This window comes from Crocodylus siamensis, chromosome 4 (assembly GCF_052110815.1).
Source record: "Crocodylus siamensis isolate JL-2025a chromosome 4, ASM5211081v1, whole genome shotgun sequence".
NCBI lineage: Eukaryota > Metazoa > Chordata > Crocodylia > Crocodylidae > Crocodylus > Crocodylus siamensis.
The window spans coordinates 113,396,358-113,423,984 of NC_143398.1; the positions used below are offsets into that span (position 1 = coordinate 113,396,358).

Sequence of the window (27,627 nt, forward strand, 5' to 3'; positions counted from 1 at the left end):
TTTCATGAGCATTTTAAACCAATGCTCAGAGGTGTACAGTGACTGCCTGTAGTTTATTGTAGTTAAATGTAGGTTCATTTTAAGATGTTAATTTTGACCAGTAAAGCTCTAATGACTGCACACCTACCCATTTATGAGTCTGCCCTTGCCTCATGATATACTTTTATGGTTAGCAGAAACGTTAGAGCTAAGTTCCATTGATTATAAAAGAGAAGAGGCTGTTGGCAGAGCATTTCCTGTTAGGGCTCTAAACCTTTGTTTTTGTTTCTGCCTAACTTTTTAACCATCAGGTCATACTGCATGGCCTGAAAAGAGCTGAAAGGGTTAAGTTGGAAGTCCAGTGGTAGCATTTTGTTCATGGGCCTTATTCTTAAACTCTTTATGTTACAGGAGAGTACACCCCCTGAGTCAACTGGTGAGTAGATGTGTGTTTACAAGAGTTTGTCAAAGGTACTCAGAGCATTATTGGTGCTGTCTTGTACAGTTGGTACAAATTTCTTCTAATAAATACTCATAACATCTATCAGCTTTATAGTCTCAGCTCTCACATATATTTCTCCCTAAGAAACCTCATGCTGACAGCTTTAGCAAATCCTGCTTGCCCAGCAATTCCTTATATTTCTGTCTAAAATATTGTTGTCACCATTTGGAGGCTATAAAAATACCTGCACAGTACTCCTGCCATGAGGGTATCATGGCTGTGCAAAGCAAGAGGAAGGTATAACAAATAAAATGTATTGAGACTTATGTGCAAGAAATAAGTTGTGCTTAGCATGACAGGAGAATAATGGTTTTGAAGTATATATGGGGGAGGGGTGCTTGTAGAGGCAACCAGAAGTAATGCCAAGGCTCGTGCTTACAATGGCAAATCAGTTACAAAAAGGATTGTGGGCAGGATCAGAGGAAAGTAAGGCTGGAAGGGAACTGATGAGATCCTGCTCAAGATCACCCCTGACTAAACTATGCCAGCCAAGTGTCTGTGTAACTTGCTCTTGAAAAATTCCACAGATGGAGATTCTGCGAATTCCCTAGGTAGCTTGTTCCCATATTCGACCACACTTACAGTGAGAAAGTTCTTCCTAATCTCCATCCTAATTTTCTTCTGCTGCAGTTTGAGGTCATTGACCTTTAATAGAAAAAAAATCAAAGATGCAATCAAAGATTTCTGTAAGACTGGAATTTATAGGTTATGGTATGTTACCAGGAGAGAAAATAGATTTGATCCTTCGGATGAGATCAGAATTGTTGTGATTATGCCAGTTCAGCAGTGATTGTAAAACTTTTGACAGCTAATCTTAAATTTCATTCATGTTATTGCAATATATACATGTTCTACAGATGATGCAAATCTAAGCTTATTAAAAGTAAAATAATTTCCAAAGACTGGAAACCCCACCAGTCCTGCACGGATTGGAACCTGTTATCATTCTGCTTTTACCACTGATACAGTGCCCCAGTACCATAGTCATGAGGAGTGTGCTCTGGAATACAAAATCCTTTTTAGAAATGTACTTTCCAACTCTATTTACCAAAAAGCCTCCTCCCCTTTTTGAGACTTGCCAGGAGAGACCTAGGAAGGAGTGTTTGTAGCTCCCTGAAAACAGAGTTCTGCAGGAGAACAATATTAAAGACATCCTAATTTGTATTGGGATTTGTAGGTCAGAGGGCAAATTTGGCTGGTCTGGTAGTTAAAGCATCGGTGGTGAATTGAATGGATCATTTTTGTCACTTCTTATTGGGGTTCTGCTGCTATCCAGCTCACTATTCAAGGAACACAACATATTAACCATTCAGTGCTGAGGATTACTAAGTAGTTTGGAAGGCTCTTGCTTACATTTTCAAAAGTATGCCGTGGTTCACCAGAGAGAAAAAAAAGGAACAAAAATGGTGATTCTCATACATTGAGGGTGAGCAGCATTTTTTATATTGCAGTTATAGCATTCACATCTACCATAGCGGTGTTTTGCATACTAATAACAGCACATGGCAAGGTAAATCTTTGTGAGCTGTAGTATGTTTCTTGCTTTCTTTTCCAAGTTGGTTAAAAATACTTTCATGAACCTCAAAATGCTTGGGTACTGTAACCACCAAATCCTGAACATCTTCATTAAACGCTAGCATGAGAGGTCTCTTCTGTGCCATATGTTTCTTCTTTAAAGGCCTTTGAATTCCTGTTTATGTCATGTTCCAGCACCCTAAAACTCTCATTCAAAGCCACTGCAGCAGTACCAGCCCAAACTAATGACATCCCTGTTCAACTCCTGAGCATATATATGAGGGACAGTAGCTTCCAGCCAGTTCCAGTTATTTCAATTAATCTTGCTCTGTCATATGTAGAATAGGAAAAACCTTTCCATCTAGTTTGCTTTGCTGATTCTTATCTAGTTCTCTTTTTTCTGCAGTTCAAATTAGTAGTATATATTAGTAGTCTTCTAATTGCACATAGTTAATTACAGATTTTTTTTCCTTTGATTAAAGGAGGTCTTTAAAGTTTTGCCTTACTTCAAAAATCTACAGTGGGAATAAAGCCACATGAGGGATTTGTGTAATACACAATTTGTCCAGTTGTCTGCACAGTTAGACAGACATTGAGTGCCTGGAGGAGATACAGTCTTTAGCACAAAGTGCTCTTTGTTGTGTATTCACTCCAAAGGCACCAGAAGATTGCCACTTGAGGCTACAGGCCTGCTTCATCAGGATCTCTCTGAAAGCATAGGACTTGGCACGAGAAGTTTAGGGTTTTGAACAATACCTACAATAACCGTCGCCAACTTCTACAAACATTTCTACAAAGTAGAAATGTCTCAATTCTGGCCTAAGAACTGACTTCAAAGAGATGTTCCAGTGTGGGATCCTTCAGTTCTTTGAATTCTTCTGTCATAACTGAAGTTCTCAATCATCATCATATTTCCTTGGCACTGGAGGAATGCAACCCTCAGTTTCAGTTAAGCAACTGAACCACCCAGCATACAGTAGATGAGTGAACCTCTTCAGCCCAGCCGTAGAGCACAAAAGAAATGCTGAGCAGTTCTACCCTGGAGCAACCTAAAGCAGATGGGGAAAAAAAAGACCTCCCACAGCCTCCCCTCCAAACAGCTAGTACTTTGGTGAAGTCCCTAGAAAGAAAAGGTAGAACTATTGATAATCTTGAAAAGATACCTAGCACTAATTTTAGAAGTTTGAAATTGAACCTACTAAAAATTGTAGTACTTTAGCAAGCCACAATCACTGTAAGATCTGTTTTTACTGAGGCTCAGCACTGATCTATATAACACTCATTTCTCCAGTGAGCCCCTTTTCTCCATTCCAGCCCTATGTCCAACCCTCTGGAACTGGAGTTTTCATACTTCTGGCACCCTGAGCCATTCTAGTTGTCATTAGGGAAAATCTTAAAATATGCTTGCATCATGATGGTAGCTTACATTGACATACCCAAGCTTGCTTTAAAAAGTTAATTTTTATACTTATTATGTCCTCTGCAATATTATTGTATGAATCCTGGAGTTTTGCCTCAAAGTAGCCACCATAGCTTGCAAAGGGCAGAAATGCAGCAAGGCACCCTCCTTTGATACTACACTAGAGTTACAGCTATGGGAATTATGGCACAGGTTATTCTTGGCTCCAGTTCTGTGAATCAGAAGTGAGGAATATAGACTTAACATTTGAAGAACAAGGTCCGCTTACTACCAAAGCATACTATATTCGAGAGAAACTGCAAATGACCAGTACTGTGGCACACTCTGCAGACTGTCCCAGCCTAGCAGTGGCCAGAAACATAAATTATTATCTATAATGCCTTGTTCCCAAAAGCCAGTTCCTGTTACTTTGTCTTATAGATACTTGTCAGGTTGCTGATTATCATCATAAGCTGGTTTCTCTTTTTCATAAAGCAAGGACGTCGTTTATCCAATGGCTCTGGATCTGAAAAGAGAAAAATGTGCAGTCAGACTCTCTTAGTAAACGAAGCCAAGACTAGCAGAAGCGGTACTTAAATGTATGTGCCATTACCCATCTCCTCCACAAGTGACGAATGCCTGTAGGATAGGTTTGTCTGCAAGACAAACAGTAGGTTTCCCCTCGGGAATAACCCCAAATATCTCCTGTTTCAGAGTAGGGAGGAAAAAAAGCATATTTTCCTCCTGTGCTAGCAGGAAGGACCTTCTCCACATGTTTCTTCAAATACTTCTTACTCATTGGATGATTCTAAATGAAGTGGAGAGACAAGGACTGCACATTTGTGGCCAAGACAACAATGGTATGTCAGCCTGCTTGGGTTATATCCACTGGCCCTCTGTTTCCCTGCTCCTGTCTCAAAATGTGCTCTGTCATGGGACTGATACAGAATCATAGCATCTGGCTACATAGATGTTTATCTGTTAGCCAATACTGACCTTGTTGTTTGGATCTAGGACATCCTCTTAAATCTGAGAAACCTGTCATTGTGCAAGGTTTTTGCCATAAATGGAGAACATTTTCCTTTGGGAAATGGATAAAGGAATATCATCCATTTACTTCCCCTTGAGTACCCAAGGACAAAATAATCCTCTCCTGACAGCCAAATGGCATCCATAAAGTGACTAGTACTGCCAACTTTCTCATCAACAAATCCATTTTCTTACTGGTCTTTCCCCCCAAATTTCACATTAACCTAAGGAGATGAATCTTCTTTCTTTAGATGTATAATGCACTGTAGACTTTTACCTAGAGTCATCTAATACCTTTAGGCAACTAATAACTTGTAATTTGGGGAAAAGTTGTAAGAGAGCCTACTTCACTTCTTAGGTTGTCCAAATATGTTAATGTTGCATATTGAATTATGTTAACTGTAGTCACTGTTTCCATACAAGAAAGGGAACAGGGCATTATTTACTAGGGCTACTGTTACCATAGTATGTTTTAGGCCAGGGGTGGTCAACCTGTGTTGCACATGCCACAAGTAACACGTGGCAGATTCGAGAGGAGATGGGCAACACAGCAGCAGGCAGGGCAGGAAGAAGAATGCAGAGCAGCCAATCAGGTAGGGGAAGGGGATCAGAGTAGCACTTGGGAAGGGTGTGGGGCTCATTTGTGGCATGCCTGCCCATAAAGATTGCCCTCCCCACTAGTGTAACATTTTGTATGCCATGGCCTAAAATAGTCTAAAAAGGAAGAAAGCCTTATACTGCTCTAATTTATTAAAATCCAGTGTAGAATTGTCTTGGGAAACTTATGTACATGTTGTGTTGTACATAGCTAATCTTAGGGTGGTCAAGGTATAAATGGGCTCTTTACCTGCTCCCCTGCTACGTAGTGGTGAACGGCTGTAATAGTAGTCTGTTGTATGCACCTATACCAGTGCTTATCTCTCTGATACAGAGCCTGGTGTATGTCATCCTGGTTTACAAAATCACTGCAAATTACTACATAAATACGTCATTTTTCCGTTGTGAAGATTTGCAGAACAGCGGCTTGGGGTTCAGTTGATATTTTACCAAGCACTACTTCTTGGACTTTAACATCATCTATGAATGCTTGATTTGGGAGAGCAGTTCTACAGTCTTTATTTAGATGAGAACTTCTCTGACTATAGGCACTGACTTCTATTTTTGCTGAGGGGGCCTAAGATGATAGATATATGGAAAGCTTTATGCATTTCAGGTGGCAGCCCTCTTCCTGAGGGAAGCAAGGGCCCTCAGGCCTCCATGTACTTGGCATCTCTGCCAACTTTCAATCAGAGGTAGTGCTGCTTATTAATTGTGCTCATATTTGGGAATCCATGGAGGCCTTCAAAGAAGAAAGAAGTTACCCACCAGTATATTTTAATTGTCTCTGCAGTCACACTGCACCGCCTGTGGCACATAGAGCCCATCTGGTGCAAGTTGGACATATTGAACTCCTTTACCGTAGAAGTTATTTTCCCACTTAGCATATTTTTCCAAGTGGTCAATGGATATTTTTAGAGGGATACCCTTCAGTTATGGAATAAAAATCACACTGGACCAAGGGGTGGGACTTAATATAGCAAGTTCTGGAAATATGCCAAAAATCCTGCAAGAAAAGTGATGGTTTTGAATTCTGATCTCTTTCAAACCCTCTAGAATAGAAACTAGTTCTGTGCATGACAGAAAACTTGTGATCTTAGGTATATATCTATATGTAACATTTGTTTCTCATCCTGTTTGACAACGAGTTATCAAATTTTAAAATGATGCTTGGATGATTACATTATAATTCCCCCTTATAACAGACTTCTGTGCTTCTTAGATATTGGCGTTAACATTATGTCAAAATTGGAGAAAATGCAAAATTGTACTAGTAATTGTGTATTTTAATGTGACTATCGAAGAGTACCAGGGCTAGAAATAGTAACAGATAAGTACAAATGCTTTCAGAACGAATTGATTTTTCTAAGCAGTGGTACTGAACCAACGTTGATTTTGATTTCTGCGTCAATGCTTGCTGGAGTTTTCTTGCAATAAATATCCCATTACTTAAACCATCTGTAAAGATAGTATTCCAAGTAGTGAAGGACCAAAATTCTCAAACAAAAAAGAAAAACCTTATCATTGTGGTCAAGAATATATTTCCCTTTTAAAATAACAATGGTAGACTGCGATTAAAATGCTGAGAACTCATGACATTTATTATTGTAGTGTCCTACAGCAGCCTTGATTTTAGTTTTGCTCACCTTTCACCAATAGATTGCAGACCTCGGACCACTTGTACCATGTAGTTTAAGTCGGAGCACATGAATTCTAGAAGTGTGGTCTTCAGCTATATCATGCATAGCCTAAATACTTGAAGTTTGAGCCAGTACAGAAAAAGCTTCCGTTGTGTATTGGGAGGACATCAAGATAGATTCTGTCTTATCTATAGCACTGTAGTAGAGAGCCCGGTATGTCCCCAGGCAGGGGAAGACCTATATGCTGAAAGTGCCTATGGCAATAGGACAACAGGGCAGAGCCCTGTTTAGGCAGCAAGGACACTACTGCAGCTTAGCTAAAGAAACAGCAGTAGGATGCTTTAGAGGTTGATGGGACACAACTGTGACCAGTTAGGAGAACACATGGCTAGAAAGGAAGTAGCCCAGGGGACATAAGCCTACAGGCCATTTCAGGTATTCCCAGGGCTAAGAGAGCCAGTGAGTGGGGAGGTGACTTAGCAGTGGCATGATGGCCCGGAGAGATGGGCTTTGAGTGGTTGCTTGCATTTCAGATTTAGTTTATACTGGAAATCTGGGTGGTGACTGTAGGGGTGGTAAGGAGGCAACACAGGGATATCTAAGAGGCATGCCAGGCTTTGACCCTTGCCAGGGGCAGAGGCACCAGACAGGGGAAGATAGGCAGGCTGAGGTTAAGAGAGTCAGAGTCTGGGAGTGAGGCACAGGCAGGTCAGAGGCCAAGAGGGCTAGAGCCTGAGCCACAAGAAAGCAACACAAGCAGGCTGTGGCTGGCGAGAGGCTGAGACTGACAGGTCAGGCCAAAGCAAGTGGGCCAGGCTAGAAGTGTACAGCCTGAGTATTCTGTAGGCCAAGGGCCAAAGCCTATATAGGAAGGCAAATTGCAAGAGTAAACACCTGCAGGACATGGGCATGACTATGGGGGAGGCTGGAGGCCACAATGAAGAGCCCTAAGGCTAATTAGGATCAGTAGTGCCATGGATAGTGACTGGCTCAGAGTAGTGCCAGCCAGGCACCAGTAGGCCTGCCTGGACTCAAGAGACACCCACGAAGAACCATGGAGTTTTGGTTAGTGGGCAGAGGGCCATGGGAGGTCAGTTAGGTTGGTTTGACATTAGTGAGAGCACTTCAGGACCCAGGGGAAGCCTCCCAATCTGTCAAAAGAACATGAAGGAATGGATAGTGAGATGAACAGGGATGTTATATACAGGACTGGGACTGTGGGCAGAATTAGGGCAGCCTAGGGGGCATCACAGCTGCCCCAGGGCCTCTCCTGCCACACACACTTGATGAGTTTGACTGAATTGCAAATCTACTTCCTGAAATTGTTGCAACTTAAAAAACTTAAAAAGTTAATGCTGTCTTTAGCTTAAATCTAAAGGTGATTTGAAGGGCTACAAAAACTTCAGAATGCCTTCTTAGTAGTGAAAATCTGCTACTTTTGAAGACCCAGCTTTAAACTCTGTGTTGGATGAGCATATTTAAATGAATTGAAATAAAATATCTGCCTTTTCCTATTAATCTCATTCTTTTGAATCAATTCCTCTCTCAGTCAAAATACCAGTGAAACATCATGCAGCGGTTTTATCCTTGTTGTCCAAGGTAATAAAAGTCTCTTTTGGACTTCTATGTAAAATTTAGGAAAAAGTACATAGGGAGACAAGGGAACGGAAGAAATTTAAACAAAACCTCTGTTGATCCTATCAAGGGACTGGCTGAAATCATGTTTGGTATAAGAAGGATAATGAAATTGCGCATGAATAGATCAGAAGTGGTGTGTCAGAAATTAAGCCTCCTTTATGGACAAAATAATAGTGGGTTGAGGACCCAATAATCCCTTTTTGGCATCCTCAAGAAAGAGACTTCAGTAAAAAAATAATGGTGCCAGGTTGGAGATGTGTGGGCTGGAAGATACAAGCTTTACCATAACGGCTGCCTTCCATATAATTTCCTGGGCCACTGGTACCCATCATGACATTATTGACTTTTCTTAGCCGTATTCTGAAAGACGCTCTAACTTTATTAAGCCAGAGAAAAGGATGCATGTGACATCCTGATCTCCGCCAGCTAGGTTCTCTATATAACATCTGGAATATGAGAATTGGATTCCTGTTGTTATCCTCTCCTTATTCCTTGCCCTCCCCCCACCTTCCTTTTCTCTTTTTGTTTTGTTTATTAAGAATCCAATTTAACCAGCCAACACTGTTTCTTTTATAATGTTACAATGATCCCTTGATTAGAAAGACGATTAAAAGTAATGCCTAATTCTGGTATGAGCAACATTTCAGAATAGCTGATAAGATATTGTGCTGTTCCTGTGTGTCTCAAGCAGCCAGAGGAAAAAATCCTTACATGAGGGACAGAAACTGCATTTTCTATTATTGTTCCTCTTTTGCATCCCATTCTGTGTGTGTTTGTGGAACTAGGAGAAGATTTCCATGAGAATAGTAGCAGCTCCAGCTCACCTCAGCTAACTTTTACTTTTTTTCCTCAAAAAAGAAAGCTATTGCCGCATTTAATGCCATCTAAAAAAAATGTCAGACAATGGGTACCCTTAGGAAAACTGTTTACAATGAAAAGAAAAGGGGATGTTGTTAAAATGAAAGCTTTGCACAATACTTTAGATTTCAAATGTTATATTTTTTTCCTTATTTTTCTTATTTTTTCATAAATGGTTATAAATATGTTTTAATGATAGAATTGATATCAGCATATCTCTGTAATGAAAGCCCTGAACACATGCATGTGTTTCATGTTGTACTGTGGAAGGGTCATGTTTACACGTCAACTCTAAGCCCATTACAACTGAAATTAACAGATTAGCAAAGGGAGCTTTTTTGCAGAAAGGTCAAACTTTAGACTGTGATGGAAATTAATTTCTGTCATTAGTGACCCCTGTCTGCAACTTTAAGTTCAAGTGGAATTTAGAAATAATACAGTATTATATAAATTGCTTTTGCTTGGGACACCTTTGCTCTTAAGGAATATGCTATCTTTAAGATGTCCACAAATGGTTAGGCCCTTTTTTGTATCATCCAGAAACTGGAATCCTTTGGGATAAGTTGATACAGTACTGACTTAGTGGGAAGTGTGACACCTATTGGACAACATCTGGGTTTTCCTTCAAAGCTGTTGCAAATATTGATTTGGCCCAACCCTGCTTAGGTTTGAGTTCAAAGTGGGTGTGTCTACACATTCCATTAATGCACAGCAATAAACTGCAGAGCAATAAGCTTGTTGGTCTGCAGTTTATTGCTCCCAGGAAGCTCCTGGACACACAGTTTGTGCATATGCCTGGCCTGCAGCACATTGAGTTAGGCTGCAGCAGTATTGACTGGAAGGGAGCCCTGGGCAGAAGGGGGTGGGGGTCAGCCTGCCAGCCTGGGGCTGCTCTGACTGGGCTCAATGTACTGTGCAGGGGCTGTCTGGGGCATGAGGGTGCTTCAGTGCCCGGCTAACTAGCAGGCCATCCCTGCACTGAAGCACCCTCATGCCCGAGCCAGCTAGCTCAGCATCTACACATGCACTGCTGTGTGTGAAAAAACTCTGCAGCAGGGTAAGTTGTGTATTTGTAAGTCCTACCCTGCTGCATAGTGTATTAGTTTCATGCACCCTAACAGAGGTGCATGTGTAGATGCCGAGACATTTACTGCACGGTTAGTCAACTGCTTGGTAAACGTCTCATGTAGACGCGCCCAGTAAGAAGCAAAAGTATGATTGCAAGAAAACCAGATAAACAAGAATGCGCCTTAATATTATGTACCTATATTTGATTCATGTTTATTTTGCATATTTCTCAAGCTGGATAGTAGTGTGTGTCTCCCATTCTTCCAGTATGTACAAGATGCTTCCAATATTCAGAGGGCTGTGTGAGAGTTAGATTCACTTGAGAAGAAAGTCAGATAAAGTTAAATTTCTATACTTAATTATCATATACCTGGACCTTGGCATCCTGTATCAGTATTTTAGCTCATGCTGTTTCTACAGTACTATCAGTGATTTTCTCACAGAACAAACCTACCTTTGTCTCAGTCTGTCCATGCAGACAACAGACAAGCTCATCATTATTCTGTGTACTGACAGAGAAGTCACAGTAAGAACTTCCTTGATACCAGAGGGTGCCCTTTTTTTGTCTTGTTAACCACTGTGTTTTTTGCCACAGGCCACTTCAGCACTTTCCTGATAACAAAAAGTGTCTCAATCTTCCTGTTATCCTAATTTGCTTCCAGGAGTACTCTGCCCTATTAAAATGAACTCATATAACTTGGCATGAACCAACTTTCTCTTGAAAGAGCTGTATGAATAGACAACATAATTTAACAAGATTAATATAGAGGTTGTTTTTATTCCAAAATGTATGTGTGTGTTCTTAGAAATAACTTGGGTAATGGGAATCTTCTTTGAACAGCCAGAAGAGCCCAGATGCCCAGATAATACAGTGATGGATAAGACATTTTGAGGCTGCATACAGGAACATATTCAGTGCATTCACTTCCATATGTCACTCTTCTTCTATCCCACCTGACAATGGTCTTGATAATAAAATACACAATTTTACAAGCTGTTTGCACCATTGTCTGACATATGGTAGGTCTTCTAGAAGTGGATACCATCCTGATGATCTGTGTCTATATTTAATCCAGCTCTCTGGCATCAGACTCCCCATCCTCTGCCTTCAATGGCATACCCAACTCATGCACAGAAATTTCCCCTACCTCAGTGGTTTTCAACCTTTTCTCATTTGCAGACATCTCAAATGGAGGTGTAGATGCCTTTGAATTGTAAATGTGTATATTCACATACTTTAGATTGATTATAATCATCTTTTGTGGACCTTAGACATTGTGGACCCCTGGGGGTCTGCAGACTGACCAGAGGTTGAAAATCACTGACCTAAATTGTACAGAACACTCAGGTATTAATCTGCTCTTATTTTTTCCAGACAAGAAGCCCTTCTTGCTGCCATCAGTGAAAAAGATGCCAATATTGCTCTGCTGGAGCTTTCATCCTCTAAGAAGAAAACTCAAGATGAAGTGGCTGCACTAAAACGGGAGAAGGACCGCTTGGTACAGCAGCTCAAGCAGCAGGTAGGTAGGAGTGGGAAAAGAGAGAACAGAACCGCCAGGGTGTTGTTGTGAGCTTAATTACTCCGGTCTTTATACCTTTATAAACTAATAATATGGAGCTTCATTGTGTGTTGAGACAAGCAGCTCCATGAACTAAATTCAGTGATAATAACTGCATGTTGATTTGTTATATGGAAGATCATACTTCAAACTTTAAAATCTGAACATGAGTTTAAAACTCCATGGTAGCATGATGGGGAGGGCATGATCATAGCACAAAGGATTTCTTTGTGCCACTGCACTGGTAGTCACCATGGTATTAAATTAGTAAAAATGCGTTTATGAAAGGGGACACCCTTTGGTGGGTCCGTACTTTGTGCTGTTAGGGAGGAGCTCTGGGAATGAACGTTGCCTCCTGTAAAGTTGAGGACACCCTGCCACCCTTTAAATTGGGTTGTCAGTTCTGAAAGTAACACCACAAGGGAATGCCACATAGCATATGGACAGATGGAACATTTGTATGCTGTAAACACATCTGTAGCACTAAAAGGTCTAGGCAGACAAATACATATGTGCCCTGTAGTGCTACAAAATGTCAGATGTGCAACAAAAATGTTGCTAGATGAAACAGCAGCTTCTCCTTAGCACTACAGGTTACATGTGGACAGTGAACAATAGAGGGACCAGTTATCTGTTGGTCCCCCAGCATCCCACAGTGCTCTGTTTTCTCTATCCAAGAGGGGAGGGAGACAGAGTGGAGTAGCCAGTTAATGAACACTGCCTAGGTACTCAGATGTCATCAGGACAGGAGACTAAAAAGCCCTGTAGGTCTCTGTCTCCTGGCTCTGGTAGAGGGGTAGGGAGCAGAACTGCAGCCCTCAGGAGACTTGGGGTCTACAGCATGCTCACTGATGAGCTCCTCTCTCTGCCCCTATGTGGAGGAGGGGAGCCAAGCTGCAGGACTGAGCAACCCCTCTATCACACCTCCTGGCTAGAGAGTGTGCCGTTGCATGCCTTTGTGGCAACTTTTGTAGTGCTCTGGTGGAAGGGGGATGGGGTGCAGCAGGACGTTACGTCTGTCCAAGCATGTAGCACTACATTTTCTTAGTGCTTCAGAGTGCTGCAGCACTTGTCACACTACAAATGCTATATCTGTCCACAGCCATAGTTGTATGCAATATGAGAGACCTCACACTGATCAGGGGAAGGTTCTTTCTTCTTCCCTTTCTCCTCCATCTACCAAACAAAACAAACAGAACAAGAAAATGAAAAGTTGAGGAACTGAGGAAAAAGATCTGGGACCTATAAAGTCTGTTTAGAAATCTAAAGAAGTCACTTAAGCACCACTGGTCTCTAGTAGGTTTCTCCTCAGTCACTCCCATGCTGTATTTCCCATAACAGCACATACTCCACTGCCAGCTACTTGCATGCCTCCAATGACTGCCATCACCCTGCAAATTTCTGTATGTCAGTTTATCTGTCAGCAAGATGATTTGTTCAGCTACCAGAAGCAGAAATCAGAACCTTTTGCCTAACAGTTCCTGTCAGCCTGTGCCTGCATATTGCTCCCCTCAACCCACTCCTCCGCCCTCCAAAGTCATAAAAGGCCAGAGTGCAAACAACTCTTCTCAGTTCCTTCTAATCACTCTTGGCTAGGAGAGACAACAGTTAGCAGTGTTCTCACTATTGGTAGTTTTCCTGGCTTTTTTCCTACTGAAAATCTTATATAATAATGGCTGGTTATTAGTCATGTTAGACAAAGCACTCTTGATTCTGTTAACTGGTGATTGTAGTAAGGAATAGCAAAGTAAAATGAGCAAAGTAAGAAGACTGTTCAGAGTTCTATCCAGAAACTCTGGATATGTTTGATACTTTGTTGGATTTTCATTTTTTGTTAGAGTATAATTACAGTTGTCTGAGTTACAATAGTTGTAGTATTACAGTTTATTACCATGCTTTGTTTTCAGAAATCTAACACTCTCTCTTTTAAAGTATAAAATATTTTGTAGTTCTCTTTTGTACTTTTGCTTTGCTCCAAAGCCCCACACCCCCTCCCACAAAAAAAGAAATAGCATCCTGCACAGGAAGGTTATTGCACTGCTTCCTCCTTCTCTTGTTTTTCATCTCAGATGTTCTTGCAGCTTGTGTTGCTTTTGGATTTCATGTCTGATGTCTTGCTCACTCACCTTTGGAGTAACAGTCAATCCATTGTGAATGCCCACCCATTCCTTGAAGGTTTGAAGCAGAATTTCTTCAGGTGGAAAACTATTTCCACTTCCTCATATATATTGTAAATCATGTTAGCATTTCCTGCCTTATGGAAGCAATTATGAATGGTGTCAGCTTTAAGAGAGTCCCAAGAATGACTCGGCATGTGAAGAGCACCCAGAAGTGTCATTCCACTGGCAACAGCAACATTTTGTATTTTGTCAATTTCCATGAGTGTTTTGTGACATGATTTTATTTTTTGTATCTGTTCTTCATGTTTTTGATAATGATTTGGTCAAGAGGCTGCATGAATGAGGACATGCTGGCAGGAAAAAAAATAATTGATGTTCTGTAATACAACATTTGGCATATGTGCTGTATAATTATCCAACGATTAAACAATTTCTTAACTTTTCTTGTAAGTTAAAGTTCTCATCCATTTAGCAATTCCATGAAAATTGTGCTTGTATTTCATCATTTTTATTTGTTCTGGTGAATAATCTTGACACTATGGAAGCATCATGGACTGTCTGTTAACCAGAAGTGTTCTTCTTTCATTGCCTGATACACTGCTGGTGACCTGCAATGTAATGTAGCCTTTCTCCTTTCTAGCCCAAAGAGACTGGAAAAAATGCTGAAAGCAAGGGTCTGACTGAAAGAAAAGGCTAGCTTCATCTGTGCTGAAAATATCATCAGCAGAATACTCTTGCAGCAGTTCAGGCAAAACCTATAACACCCATCTTTCTGCCAACATCATTCTGCATCAGCATTCTGCTTTTCACCATTCAACTTTTTCAGCATGATGCAGTATCTTTCCTTCCATCTGCTAAGCCAGTCAACAGTGGGTTTAAAATCATTATGCCAAAATATCATTGGCAAGCTTATTGCCTTCTTGACAAAAGATATGGCTGTTGATTAATACATTATGCTGTTGTGTATATGTGAACCAAAACTGGAGTGTTTCTTCTTACTTTACTGTCTTTCTTCAATTTCTTGCATTTACAGTTGGCGTTGAGGTTCCCAACGTAAGTGGATTCAAGCTTCTCTCTTAACTTTAAAATTCTGCCGAGACAATTGCAAGACAACAGCTTTGCTACTGCTTCTCTTTGATGGCACTTTCCCAATTGCTGGTACTCCTTCAATACAGTTAACCTTTCAGAAAAGCTGATGCCTTTTCACTCTTATTTGTAGTTTCGGTTTTATTTGTAGGTTGATCCCATGAGAGATGATGTGCTCAGCAGCTACCTGCTGTTGCACAGCAACCTAGCTGTGTACATATAAGCCAATATTCATGCACATAAGCAGTGTGAACCAAAGTAGATAGATAGCTGGCAGAAGAAAGGGTTTGTTCACACAGACTCTGCTTGAAGATTTTGATTTTAATATGTGGCTGATTCAGTATGTGCAGCATTTTGGTTTTTGGTTTTGAGTCTTAACATTCAGCTGATTCATTAATTAAAATGCGTTCATGGCCCAAGTGGTCTCTAAGGTGCCTATACAGGTGTGGGGATGCTACTCCAGCCTGCTGTAATTGCAGCATGTCGAAGCATACTTGATTTATCGGGTCTGCTGGAGCATGCTAATTAGCAGTTTTGTCTCATGTATCAAGCTCATTGAACAAGCTTTAGTTAAAGTGCCCATGCAGCCATTTTGAAGTGCAGGGATGCTGATACACAGGACACTGTGGTCACTTTAATTAGAGTAACTCTCAGAGCCACTCTAGTTAAAGTGCCGCCTCACCTCACCCTTGGAGCACATATGAAGATGCCTTAAGATGCCTCTCTGCTTTCTTCCTAGCTTCACACTACTTCTCTCTCTGTCAGGGGCAGGCAATTATTTTGAATGGAGGGCCACTTACCCAGTTTTGGCAGGCTGTTGAGGGCCGCATGGGTAGCCCCACACCTTGACAGGTGCCCCGCCCCCTGGTCACCATCTTGGGACCAACATTCCAATGTCTTGGAACCAATGTCCCAGGACCAGCACTGGTGGGGCCCAAAGTGAGTACCTGCAGTGCAGGGCGCCAGCCATGGGGCGGGTGGGGGGGCCGCTTTTCTCCACACAGGGAAGAAGCCCAGGGAAAAGCTGAGCACGGGGAGGAAGTGGCTCCTCCCATGCCCGGTGCCCCATACTGCAGGCGCTCAAAGCCCACGTGGGGCTGTCCGGAGCGGGCACAAGCAGCCCCACGCAGGCTGTAAGGAGCTTCAGCACATGGCACCAGGCGTGGGCATGGAGGGGCTGTTTCCCCCCCGCGCTCCTTCCTTGCCTGGGGTCCCCCCCCGCCACTTACCTGAGCTTTCCGCCAGGGCAGCCATGTGCTCCCAGCCCAGAAACCCCAGCTGGGGTTTCCGGCTGGGGGGCGAGGCTGGGCAGGCACTGCTGTTGTGGAAGCCCATCAGGCTGGGTCCTACTGCCTTTGTTTCCTGTCATTTTTGACAGGAACCAAGGGCAGAGAAATATTAAGTTTCCAAATTTTTTTAGGGGCCTCATGGGCCAGATAGAATGGTCTTGCAGGCTGGATGCAGCCCACGGGCCATATTTTGCCCACCCCTGCTCTATGTATTCTTAACAATACGTGCCATTTTAAAGACTAGTTGTTGTGTATACACACCTCAGCTGGAAAGGAAACAATACAGTTAGCAAACAGAATCGAGACATCTATCTGAACCTTCCTTCTGTTCTTAGCATACACAGTTGAACCTCCAAGAAAAAAGCAGTGCTTCTGCAAGAAGCACCCTTTGGCTTTTTCTGTGCCTACTTCTTTGTATCTGCCCCCAAACCACTTCGTAGAAAGTTTGATGGTCCTTTTTGGTCTGTTTCCATTCCCTATCCCATCTGGAGGCCATCTGATCTATTTTTGGGGAGCCAGGAACAATAATACAAAAGATCAACAGGTACTCAAAATTATTCAGATTAGATATTCTGTTTGTTTCTGTCTTGTTTTTTCTCTACCCCTCATATCCATGCTCCCCATCTCTTATCAGGCATAGATCTCATGAGGAGATTCTCTTATTTTTCAGAACTACATATCTGTTTCAGATATAAAAAAGTTTCCTGATTTCCTCTCCCCACCCCCAAGCCAAAAAACATTTTGAAAAACAAAATTGGGCATAAATAACCTCTATATTCATTTGTAGCTCAGATTCCTAGCCTCAATAATTCATCGTTTCATAGTTAGTAGCGGAAGGGACCTAAGCAGATCATCAAGTCCAACCCCCTGCCATGGCAGGAAAGAGTACTGGGGTCAAACGACCCCAGCAAGGTGATTGTCTAGCCTTGTCTTAAAGACCCCCAAGGTAGGAGCCAGCACCGCTTCTCTTGGAAGTTGGTTCTAGATCCTAGTCACCCTGACAGTGAAGTAGTGCCTCCTGTTGTCTAATCTGAATCTACCCTCTGCCAGCTTGTGACTGTTATTTCTAGTCACTCCTGGTAGCGCTCGGGGGACCAGGGACTCCCCTAGTGCCTGCTGGTCCCCTCTGACTAGTTTGTAACAGGCCACTAGATCCCGCTCAACCTCCTCTTGTGGAGGCTGAACAGGTTCAGGTCCCGTAGCCTCTCCTCGTAGGGCCTGCCCTGCTGTCCCCTGATCATGCGAGTGGCCCTCCTCTGGACCCTCTCCATGTTATCCCTCTTGAAGTGTGGAACCGAGAACTGGATGCAGTACTCTAGCTGCAGCCTGACCAAAGCCACATAGAGGGGGAGTATCACCTCCTTGGACCTGCTTGAGATGCATCTGTGGATGAATGACAAGGTGCGGTTGGCCTTCCTGACTGCATCCCCACACTGCCAGCCCATGTTCATCTTGGCATCAGTGATGACTCCAAGATCCTTTTCTGCCTCTGTACTGATGAGAGGGGAGTTCCCCAGCCTGTAGGTGTGGTGCTGGTTCTTCCTCCCCAGGTGCATCACCTTGCACTTGTCAGTGTTGGATCCCATCCTATTCTCATCCGCCCACTACTGTAACCTGTCTAGGCCCGATTGTAGCCTATTCCTTCCTTCCAGCATGCCCACATCCCCCCACATCTTAGTGTCATCAGCAAATTTGAACAGGGTGCTTTTTACCCCCTCGTCCAAGTCACTGGTGAAGATGTTGAACAGTGAGGATCCCACTGCCCACATCCTTCCAGGTCGAAAATGACCCATCCACTACCACTCTCCGGGTGCGGCCCTTCAGCCAGTTGGCAACCCATTTGACTGTGTAGGTGTTGACACCACAGTCCCCCATTTTCTTAATGAGAACTGGGTGAGAGACAGTGTCAAAGACCTTCCAAAAGTCCAGGAAGACTATGTCCACTGCTATCCCTGCATCTAAAGATTTGGTGACCTGGTCATAGAAAGCCACCAGGTTGGTCTGACAGGACCTGCCTCTAATGAACCTGTGTTGGTTGCCCCTAAGCATAATCTCCCCTGCTGGCCCCTCATGGACATGTACCAGAATAATTTTCTCAATAATTCCTTCCCTAGTCCCTGGTTTGCAGCTCTCAAGCTCCATCTCACAAATTTTCCTCTATTGATCCATCCTGCTCACAGCAAATCAAATACCATCTGTTGTGGGAATGCACAGATTGCAACACAGAGTTCTCCTCACCATCATGGCAACATTTCCTAAAATGCAAAGCATTTGTGTTTACCCTCTTCTTGACAACTGAAAGACTCGGCATACCCTTGCTCAGCAAGTCTCATGCAACATACAATATAATTTTAAGATGTTTACCATCCTCAGGTTCGGGGTAAACAGGAAGAATCTCCTCTAATGCTAGCAAAGAAAATAGAATTTATAAAGTTACTCTTGATTCCACCACAGTGTCAGCATTTCTCCCATAATTCAAATTTGAGGTTATAACAAAAATTATAAACCTAATACAGAAAAATCCTCAAACAACAACAAGCTCAGGTCTGACAGTTGCAGGGCACAACATTTTCCATCTGCCAGGAGGTGAAAACCTGGAAGAGGTTGTTTAGGAATGTTGTGAATCCCTTTCATTGGAGGTTTTTAGTAGACGGCCAAGTCAGCATTTGCTGGAGACAGTCTAGGTATACTCAGTCCTGCTTTTGTTGAAGGGTTTAGATTAAATGATTTCTTGAAGCCCTTCGATTTTTGTGATTTTTATATAGATGTTCCTTTGAGTGTTCCTTAGCACATACTTTCTTCTCTATATTCATAAAAAACCTGAATATCATATACAGGGGTGTTCCATTCTCAACCCCTTTAACTCATGTTAAAGTGGTGACAGAAACTTCCAAAATGTGTTGGGGAGTTCACATATCATCAGTCTAAAGTCTCTTGTCAAGGGATGAATTTTGCCTACAAATAAATGTCTTGGAACTCAGAGCAGTACATCTGGTGTATGTACTATTTTTACATGTAATCCAAGTCAAGATGATAGAGGTGTTGACAGACAACACCACTGCAGTGTTTTATATATGAGGCAGTGGAAAGCAAGATCATCTCTTCCATCAGGAAGTGGTCCAGCTACAGAATATGTGCTGGAATGTGTATCAAACACTGACTTGTGAATACCCTTGTGGCTTGGCTGAGAAGTTTTTTTTTTTTCAACTTCAAACTGTTTATCAAGAAGTCAGATATTTGGTTATCCAAAAATGGTGTTGCCCAACCATAGACTTGTTTGTCATGAAAATGAACACCAAATGCAACACTGAATGCAGCACAATTTAATAGCAAGTATTTTAAGAAGTCTTAAACAAAATGCTGCAACATTGATATTAACAGCACCAGCTTGTCTACAATTTTGGTTTTCAGACCTCCTGAAACTTTTGCCACAAACTCCAATGACTATACTATAAGTGTTAGGCTTCATCTGCCAAAAAATGAGAAGACCCTTGATCCAGACCCACCATCTCTTCACTTTACAGTTAGAATGCTTTCTGATGAACTACTAAGGGAAAATCTCATTCCAGGGATATCCAGAAAAATCTAGTTAATATTTGAAAGGACCCCACAAGATTGTTTTACAGTGCCAGATGGAAGAGAATTACCATTTGGACAAAGCAGCATCACCCTTCTCCCTTTCTGACAGAGATTTCTTTAATATTGGATTGAGTATTCTTACTAAAATCTGGACTTTCACTGTAGTTTTGTAAGAGTTCACTTAACTGTCTGTCATTCTCTAGTTTGAAATTACAGTTTTTCAGACTGTATAGTGTTTAGGTTTGTAGAGGCATTAGTTTGTCTTCTATCCAGTGAGAGAACATCCTTCCTTGTGGTATCTTAACATTTGTATTCACTGATCTGGTGGTTCCTCGATTTGAAGAATTAGCTTCAGGATCATTATATCATTTTTAATTAAGATATCATTTTAGGTGGCCATTATTTCTGCCAGTTTAGTGCTCGGTGGGAAAAGGTTTCACAGCAGGTATATAACACACCATCTTTTAAATGGATAAGATCTCTCAGACCCCATCCAAGAATCCTATATGAAATATTTTCTGATTTTCATATTAATCAGACTATTCATTCACTGGCTTTGTATCCCAAAATGCATGGTAACATTTCTGGAAGAAAACTGAACTTGTTTGATGTCCTTAGAGCAATCTTTTGTTTACATAAAATTAAACCATTCACAATCACTTCTAAATTATTCATAGCCTATGCCAAAAGAGCCAAAAAGAAAGCTGTTGCTTCACAGAAGTTATCCACAAGGATTTCAGCAGGTATTAGGATGTATTATAAAATAGCTAAACTCAGTCCCCTGAACAATTCAAAATTCACTCTACCAGGGTTCACAGCAGCTTCTTAGGGAATGCCATCATCACTGAAATGTATGTAGCTGCCACCTGCAGTTCAATTCATACATTTACAATGCTGCTACTAGGGAGACGCATCAGAGGTTGAAGCAGTCATGGTAAAGCAATCCTTCATTCACCACTTGGTTAATACTTTGTACCCACCCCTTGGCATAAGTTTGCTGCTTGCGGCTCACCAAGAACGGACTGCACACAGATAATTTCTGAAGGCAAAGCAAGTTAATCATCTTACATTATCTGGTGTTCTTCACAGTGGGTTATCTATATGTGTATTACTGTCCATTATAATTTGTATTCTGTTTGGCAAACAACCAAGGCATTTGGACTTTCCCTGGCTTTTAACATCCTCTGGGTTTGGGAGTGTGAAAGATTGAGGATAGATAAAACCTGGACTGATGAGCACTGACCAAAAGGTTCTGATTTCCTGGTTTAAGGAGCATATGTGCACTAGGAATGGAATCCATGAGGACAGAACCTTTCAAAGAGCACCGGTTACTGTAGGGTGAGTAGTCAACTTTTACCGGTTTACTCATGGTGTGAAGTACTTAGTGTGTTGGGATGAATATTAGGGAAGGAGACAAGCTTTTAAGAAGTAAAACAACACCAGCACAAGATCAAATGGCTACGAACTGCCTACGGACAAATGTTTAGATTGGAAATTAGGGAATTTCTAAATATCAAAAAAGTAACATTTTGAAATGGTTGTTCAAGAAAAGCTGTGGGAGCAAAGAACCTGAATCACTTTAGGGCTGAAATAGAGAAGTTTACAAGAGAGATGGTATGAAAGAGAGGGTTCATAATCAACAATCAGTGTATGTGATATGTGAATTTATGTGTTTGCCATCCCCAAGTTGGGGAGTAGAGGTAGTTCTCTTGGTGGTATGGAAGGTGTCTAGCAATCCCATGTTTCAGGGCTTTTGTTGGTCACCGCTTGTGACCAGGACAAAATCTTTTTCTCCTTGTGAATGATGCTAGCTTCAGGAAGGAGTGGGAGAAGAAAGAGGGAGGGTTTGTCTTCCTCTGAAGACCAAGACCGTTGACCCTGGCTAAGGCTGAGTTGAGGCTCTCGCTCCCTCCAGTTCCCCCTGGTGCAGCACAGCATACTCCGCAGTTCTGGGGTCATGGGGGAGCCTGGGATCTGGGGTGCCTGAGGTGCAATGCAGTGGTGGGGAAGAGGGCTTGGGCAGGGAAGGTGCCCAGGCAGTACAATGGGGTATGCAGTGGGCAGCCTTGGGGACCCATGGGCTCCACTGCTGTGGCTCCTGCTAGTGCAGCCTATGGGTTGTATGGACAGCCCTGCTGTAGGGCTGTGTGAAGTTCGGTCTCTGATTTGATTCAGCAGAGAGTCGGCCCTATTCAGCATCGAATCTTCAGATTTGGATTCGGCTGAATGGAATCGGGGACAATGATCCATTCACTGACCCTGATTTGGGCCAGATCTGAATCCGAAATGGATATGGCCCGTTTCGCACACCCCTACCCTGTTGTATAGTGTTCTTATTGTTTCAGGTATCATACCTTATAGTTGTTCATGGGGATTTAGAATGGCAGTTTCAGAGATTTCTTGGAAAAATAATTGCCTTCAAATGCAGAGGACTGGACTTGACAGCTTAAGCGGCTCCTTCCAACCCTGTACTCCTCTGAAGGGCTCTGGGTGGAGTCTTCCCATAGAAGAAAGCAGTGTTGTGTCTCCAGTGCATTAAGTAGGTATTAATGGATTGGTTTAAGATGCCCTGGTAGAATGCAGATTGTGAAATTCTACGGCCTTTGAGGGAAATCATTTCGTTCTTGACTTCAAAAAAGCCTTCGATCTGGTATCCCATGATCACCTCTTGGCAAAATGGGCCAATTGTGGCCTTGGGTCCACCACGATCCGCTGGCTGGGAGATTGGCTCTGTGGTCGGACCCAGAGGGTGGTAATTGATGGAAGTCGATTGTCATGATGCCCTGTGGTCAGTGGGGTCCCCCAAGGCTCTGTCTTTGGACACATATTGTTCAACACCTTTATTAATGATGTGGGCATTGGAGTCAGAGGTGGACTGGCCAAGTTCACCCATGCTCAGCAGATGGGTGGACAAGAACCTGATGGTGTTTAACACCGAAAAATGCAAGTTCTCCCCCTTGGGAGGAAAAACCTGCAGCATCCTTATAGGCTTGGCAGTGCTTCACTGGCTCGCACTACAGAAGAAAGAGACTTGGGGGTCGTCATTGACCACAAGATGAACATGAGCCTGCAATGCGATGCTGCGGCTAGCAAAGCGACCAAAACACTGGCTTGCATCCATAGATGCTTCTCAAGCAAATCCCGAGACGTCATTCTCCCCTTGTACTCGGCCTTGGTGAGGCCACAGCTGGAGTACTGCATCCAGTTTTGGGCCCTGCAATTCAAAAAGGATATGGAGAAGCTTGAGAGAGTCCAGAGAAGAGCCACGTGCATGATCAGAGGTCAGGAAAACAGACCTTACAACGACAGGCTGAGAGCCTTAAGGCTCTTTAACCTGAAAAAGCGCAGGCTCAGGGGTGATCTGATGGCCACCTATAAGTTTATCAAGGGTGACCACCAGGATCTGGGGGAACGTTTGTTCACCAGAGTGCCCCAAGGGATGACGGGGTCGAATGGTCACAAACTCCTGCAAGACCATTTCAGGCTGGACATAAGGAAGAATTTCTTTACTGTCCAAGCCCCCAAGGTCTGCAACAGCCGGCCATCGGAGGTGGTTCAAGCACCTACACTGAACACCTTCAAGAGTAAATTGGATGCTTATCTTGCTGGGATCCTATGACCTCAGCTGACTTCCTGCCCTTTGGGCGGGGGGCTGGACTCCATGATCTTCCAAGGTCCCTTCCAGCCCTAATGTCTGTGAAATCTATGAAATTTAGTTGCTTTAGTAGCCACTGGTAATATGTAAGCTCATTGGCTTTTTAAGAAAAGAGTATGTCAATTTAAAATTTATGGAAATTTCCAAAAAAATTGAATCCACATACAAGCCCCATGTTACTTCCTAACAAGCAATTCCTGAGTTCTTCATCCCTTCAAGTTTGCAAGGTTTTCCTGTATTTTAAAATACCTCAGTAGACAGCTAGGGATTCATTAAAGCAAAAAGATGCATTGATTCAGAGGGTTTCTGTGGTGATTCTCTCCTTCATCTTTTGCTTTCTTGCTTTCCCACACTGTATCATATTCCCATCCGCTCAAGTTGCAAGTGTGTTACTGTGACAGAGAATGAAGGAGTCCTGCCAAAGACATTTTGGTGCTTTAATTTCTTTAAGTGTGTGTATTAAAGCTTGGATGAAGGAGAGCCATTTTGGAAAGAGGATATGGCATCAATGTTGTTTTAATTTAAAGCCTCTAGGCCCTGCACTGCAGGAATGTGCCTCAGTATAGAGACTATTTCCTAACAAAGCATTCAGCATTGACAAGGCTTTCTAAGAAATGGAGCTGCCTGCTTCAGATTGGTCATCAGCTTCCATGAGGGATTTCCTCCATCACCAGAGGGAAAGGAGGTGAATTGCGGGGTGAGGGTCACCAACTAATGTGGTCCCAATTTACTTGCTCCCAAGGTAGTTTGTCTCCTTGACTAGTTCATGGTGAAACAGTGGTTGGGAGGCTGCTTCAGATGAGGGGGCCAGGGTCGATGCAAAAAACAGAGCTGAAGGTTGTCTAACAAAATCCAGATGTGCTGTGGTGAGTGCCAGCCAGCGTGTTCAGACTGTAAGTCACAGAGAAGCCCTTGCAGTATGTGTTTTGCTAGCACCCACACTGAAATTAATGTAAATCCAGAAAACTTTGAGCTGCTTTAATGTAGTCCATCCTCTAGCCATCTGTCAAAGAACAGTCTGTCTTTCAATCACTCATTTTCTTTGTAGACTAAGGTTTAACAATCAGCACACAATAATTATCACAGCCTAAAGTCCTATTCTGCAGCTGTGAGTTATAAATGGAAGGTGCATAAGAATAGTTGATGGGGGGTGGATGGGGGGTTACCATCTGTGGTCTCGGTGCCTTAAACCTATGAAGCTTCCTAGTATAAGCTGTTTGAAGCAGGTCTGTCACAATGGAGCCCTCATACTTCCACAGTATAAACACTTAATGCTAATGATGTTACCTCCAGTTCTTTCTGATACATGGGATTGAAGCTGATTTAGATTATTACTGATTTGTTTTGTGAATCTTTATATATGTTTGTGATAATATATAAAAGTTTTAAAATAATTCTCCTATCCCATTTAATAGAATCAGCAGTATAGGACTAGCCAACTTATTGGAACAGGCTACCCAGAGAGGCTGTGGAATCTCCTGGATGTTTTTACAAGCAGGTTAGACAGACACTTGACTGAGATGATTTAGTCAGGGAGGGGGATGTCCTGATCAAGGGGCTGAACCAGATGACCACCTGAGGTTCCTTCCAGCCCTCCTTGTCTATGTTTCTAACTCATTACACTGATAATGGGATCTCAAACCTCCTGTATGTGGTAGATCACTGGTTTGAATCCATATTAGGTTGTTGTCCTTTGAGTACATGCTTACACATACATTTACCAAGGATTAAGTGAGTGTGGTCAATGAATTGTCCCTCTGATCCCTAATGTTGTTTTTTCTCTAAGGGTTTAAGGCATATCTGCAAGGGGTGAGAGGTATAGAGAGCATCTGTCTGTGGACAGGTGCAGCAGTGATATAGTATCTTTCATCAGTATTTAATACATTTTTTTAATTAATAAAAGACACAGGTTGTGTTAAATGCTCATACAAAGTATCATCAGTGTCAGGTGCAACTGGTCACTTGCTTAGGTTCACACTTATGCTTCTTTGCCCTGAATAACTATCCAAAGGAAGAGAGCTCACACAGAAATGGGTTTGTGATAGACTTTTGTTCATCTTGCCTCTGACAAGCTCTGCTCTGAAGTGACAAAGAGACAAATAGGCAACCTCCTTCATTGTCTCTTCTTTCTCTGTTTCCTACCAGCAGCAAGGTATATGGCCGTTCATAGTCCTCATCATCAGTGACAGCAGCTGTGGACATTAGGCCTGTGCGAGGCAGTTAGTATTCTCTTCGGATTCAGATTTGCCCGATTCGGGGGACAGCGATTCGATTTGGTGATTTGAATCACTGTCCCGAATTGATTCGGCCGAATCTGATTCGGAGATTTGGCGGCTGAATCTCCGAATCACCCAGGCCACACACAGCAAGGTGAAATGGTGGATCATTGTTTTCTACCCATAGCTCTGGTGCACAGAAATGAACCATTTGTGGAGCACGAACACTATGCTTTAATAATAATCCTTAGCATTTATAGAGTACTTTACATGCCATTGTAGGCATCTGAGTGCTGAAATCCTTTATGCATTGCTTTGTTTTCTTCACGCAAAGCTTTGGCTGACTTTCCTCATAAACTGAGGTACTGCAGAGATTTCATTGTTTCTAAAGTTAATGAGTTTCTTCAGAGTAGGGGGAAGAATGAAGTTTTTAGTCTCTCAAATAACCTCCCCCCTTGAAATATTAGTTTTCCAGGGAAACAGGTAACTATGGAAACCCAGTACTCTGACACCTGACACTCTCCTCCTGCTATGAACTTTTCCAAAGTAAAGTTCCACTGGTTGAAACGTTTCTCTTTGTAACAAGAGACTATAAAACTGGGTCAGAAGAGGCTGACAGGCAAGCAGTTCCCTCACTTACTACAATCAAGCTACATCAGAATTTCCACACTTCTTGCAGGTTTTTAACAATAGCATATCTGAGGAAACCGTACAGACCTTTTAGGGATTGCTGTTAATATCTGCTTTGCCTTGTCTGTCTTAATTTAATATCAGCTCTGGTAATAACAATTACCAGAATAAAATGCTTTTCTAGAATAGCTGATTTTTATGGGGCTTTGTGTTCCCACTAATGGGAGTGTGAATGAATAAAGGCAACTGTCAAATTGTAATTACTGTTAAGTAGCCATTCTTGCTATTAAAAAAAGGTAACATTTAGCTATTATACCGTGTAGGATAGCCAGTAGAGAAGGAGGACTATCAGAGTATAGAAGAACTGGTAAAGTGTCTTCAAAGCTCCAAAAGCCCAACTTTGATTCTGTATAACTGTAGCCCTGTCAGAGGAGGGCACATAGAAGGTAAAGATTATAGAAAGGTTTGTTTGAATTCTGCAGATATGTTGTTGTCACTATCTTTCCTGCATAGGTGTTTATGCATGAAAGTAAAGTGGCTTAGGGAAGTTGGATCCATCTTTTTATTTCAGAGCTCTTGCTCGTGAAAGCTTATACATCTCTGATTCAGGTGGTTTATAAGGTGCATCCCTGCCTTCCACATCACCATAGTGCTTTTTCTACTAAAAGTGAAGCATTGCACAGGGAAATGTAACCTGTGCAGTAAAAAAGCCAGAAGGAGTTAAAGAGAATTTGTGTATGAACATAAGTATCATTTATTGGACAAAACTGAAAGCTCTTTGTGGCCCCCAAATGACTGCTCCAGCCAACGAAAACCACAACATATGCATAAACGATTTTCACTTTCTTTATCAGGAAATCGTCAAAAAAAACATAAAGAATTATGAGAAATATTCTCTCAGGCATCAGCATGGTTTCCCAAGCAATTTAAGACAGTCACAGCCTCATCTGTATCTAGGACAGTGGTTCTCAATATTTTTAGACTCCAGGCACCCCATATCAAAAACTGTTGTATTTATTTACAGAGCTTACCACCTCGAAGAGGGGCTCGGCAGTGGGGGCAGAGGAACAGCCAGGCAGGGATGTCCTGTGGCACCCTGGTTGAGAATAGCTGATCTAGGGCATAGACTTACTGGTGGCATCTATATGTGCAAATAATCTAGGAGCCATTTACTCTAAAGTTCCTGCTCCCTGCAGCCCTGCACTGCGCCCCTGCAGTAGCCAGGGGACAAAATTCCCCCTGGGTGCTAGCCCAAGGGCTGGCAAGGA

At 42.4% G+C, this 27,627-nt stretch overlaps 1 protein-coding gene across 15 annotated transcripts in view; it reads left to right on the plus strand.

Annotated features, from left to right (window-relative positions):
• The window catches only part of ERC1 (ELKS/RAB6-interacting/CAST family member 1), a 478,195-nt gene that overhangs the window by 361,462 nt on the left and 89,106 nt on the right, over window positions 1-27,627 (plus strand). For all 15 annotated transcript variants that reach the window (XM_090043415.1, XM_090043421.1, XM_090043417.1 and 12 more), the window contains one exon: window positions 11,601-11,745. In XM_090043415.1, the coding sequence (XP_089899541.1) occupies window positions 11,601-11,745 (145 nt within the window). The remainder of the gene's footprint in view (window positions 1-11,600; window positions 11,746-27,627) is intronic.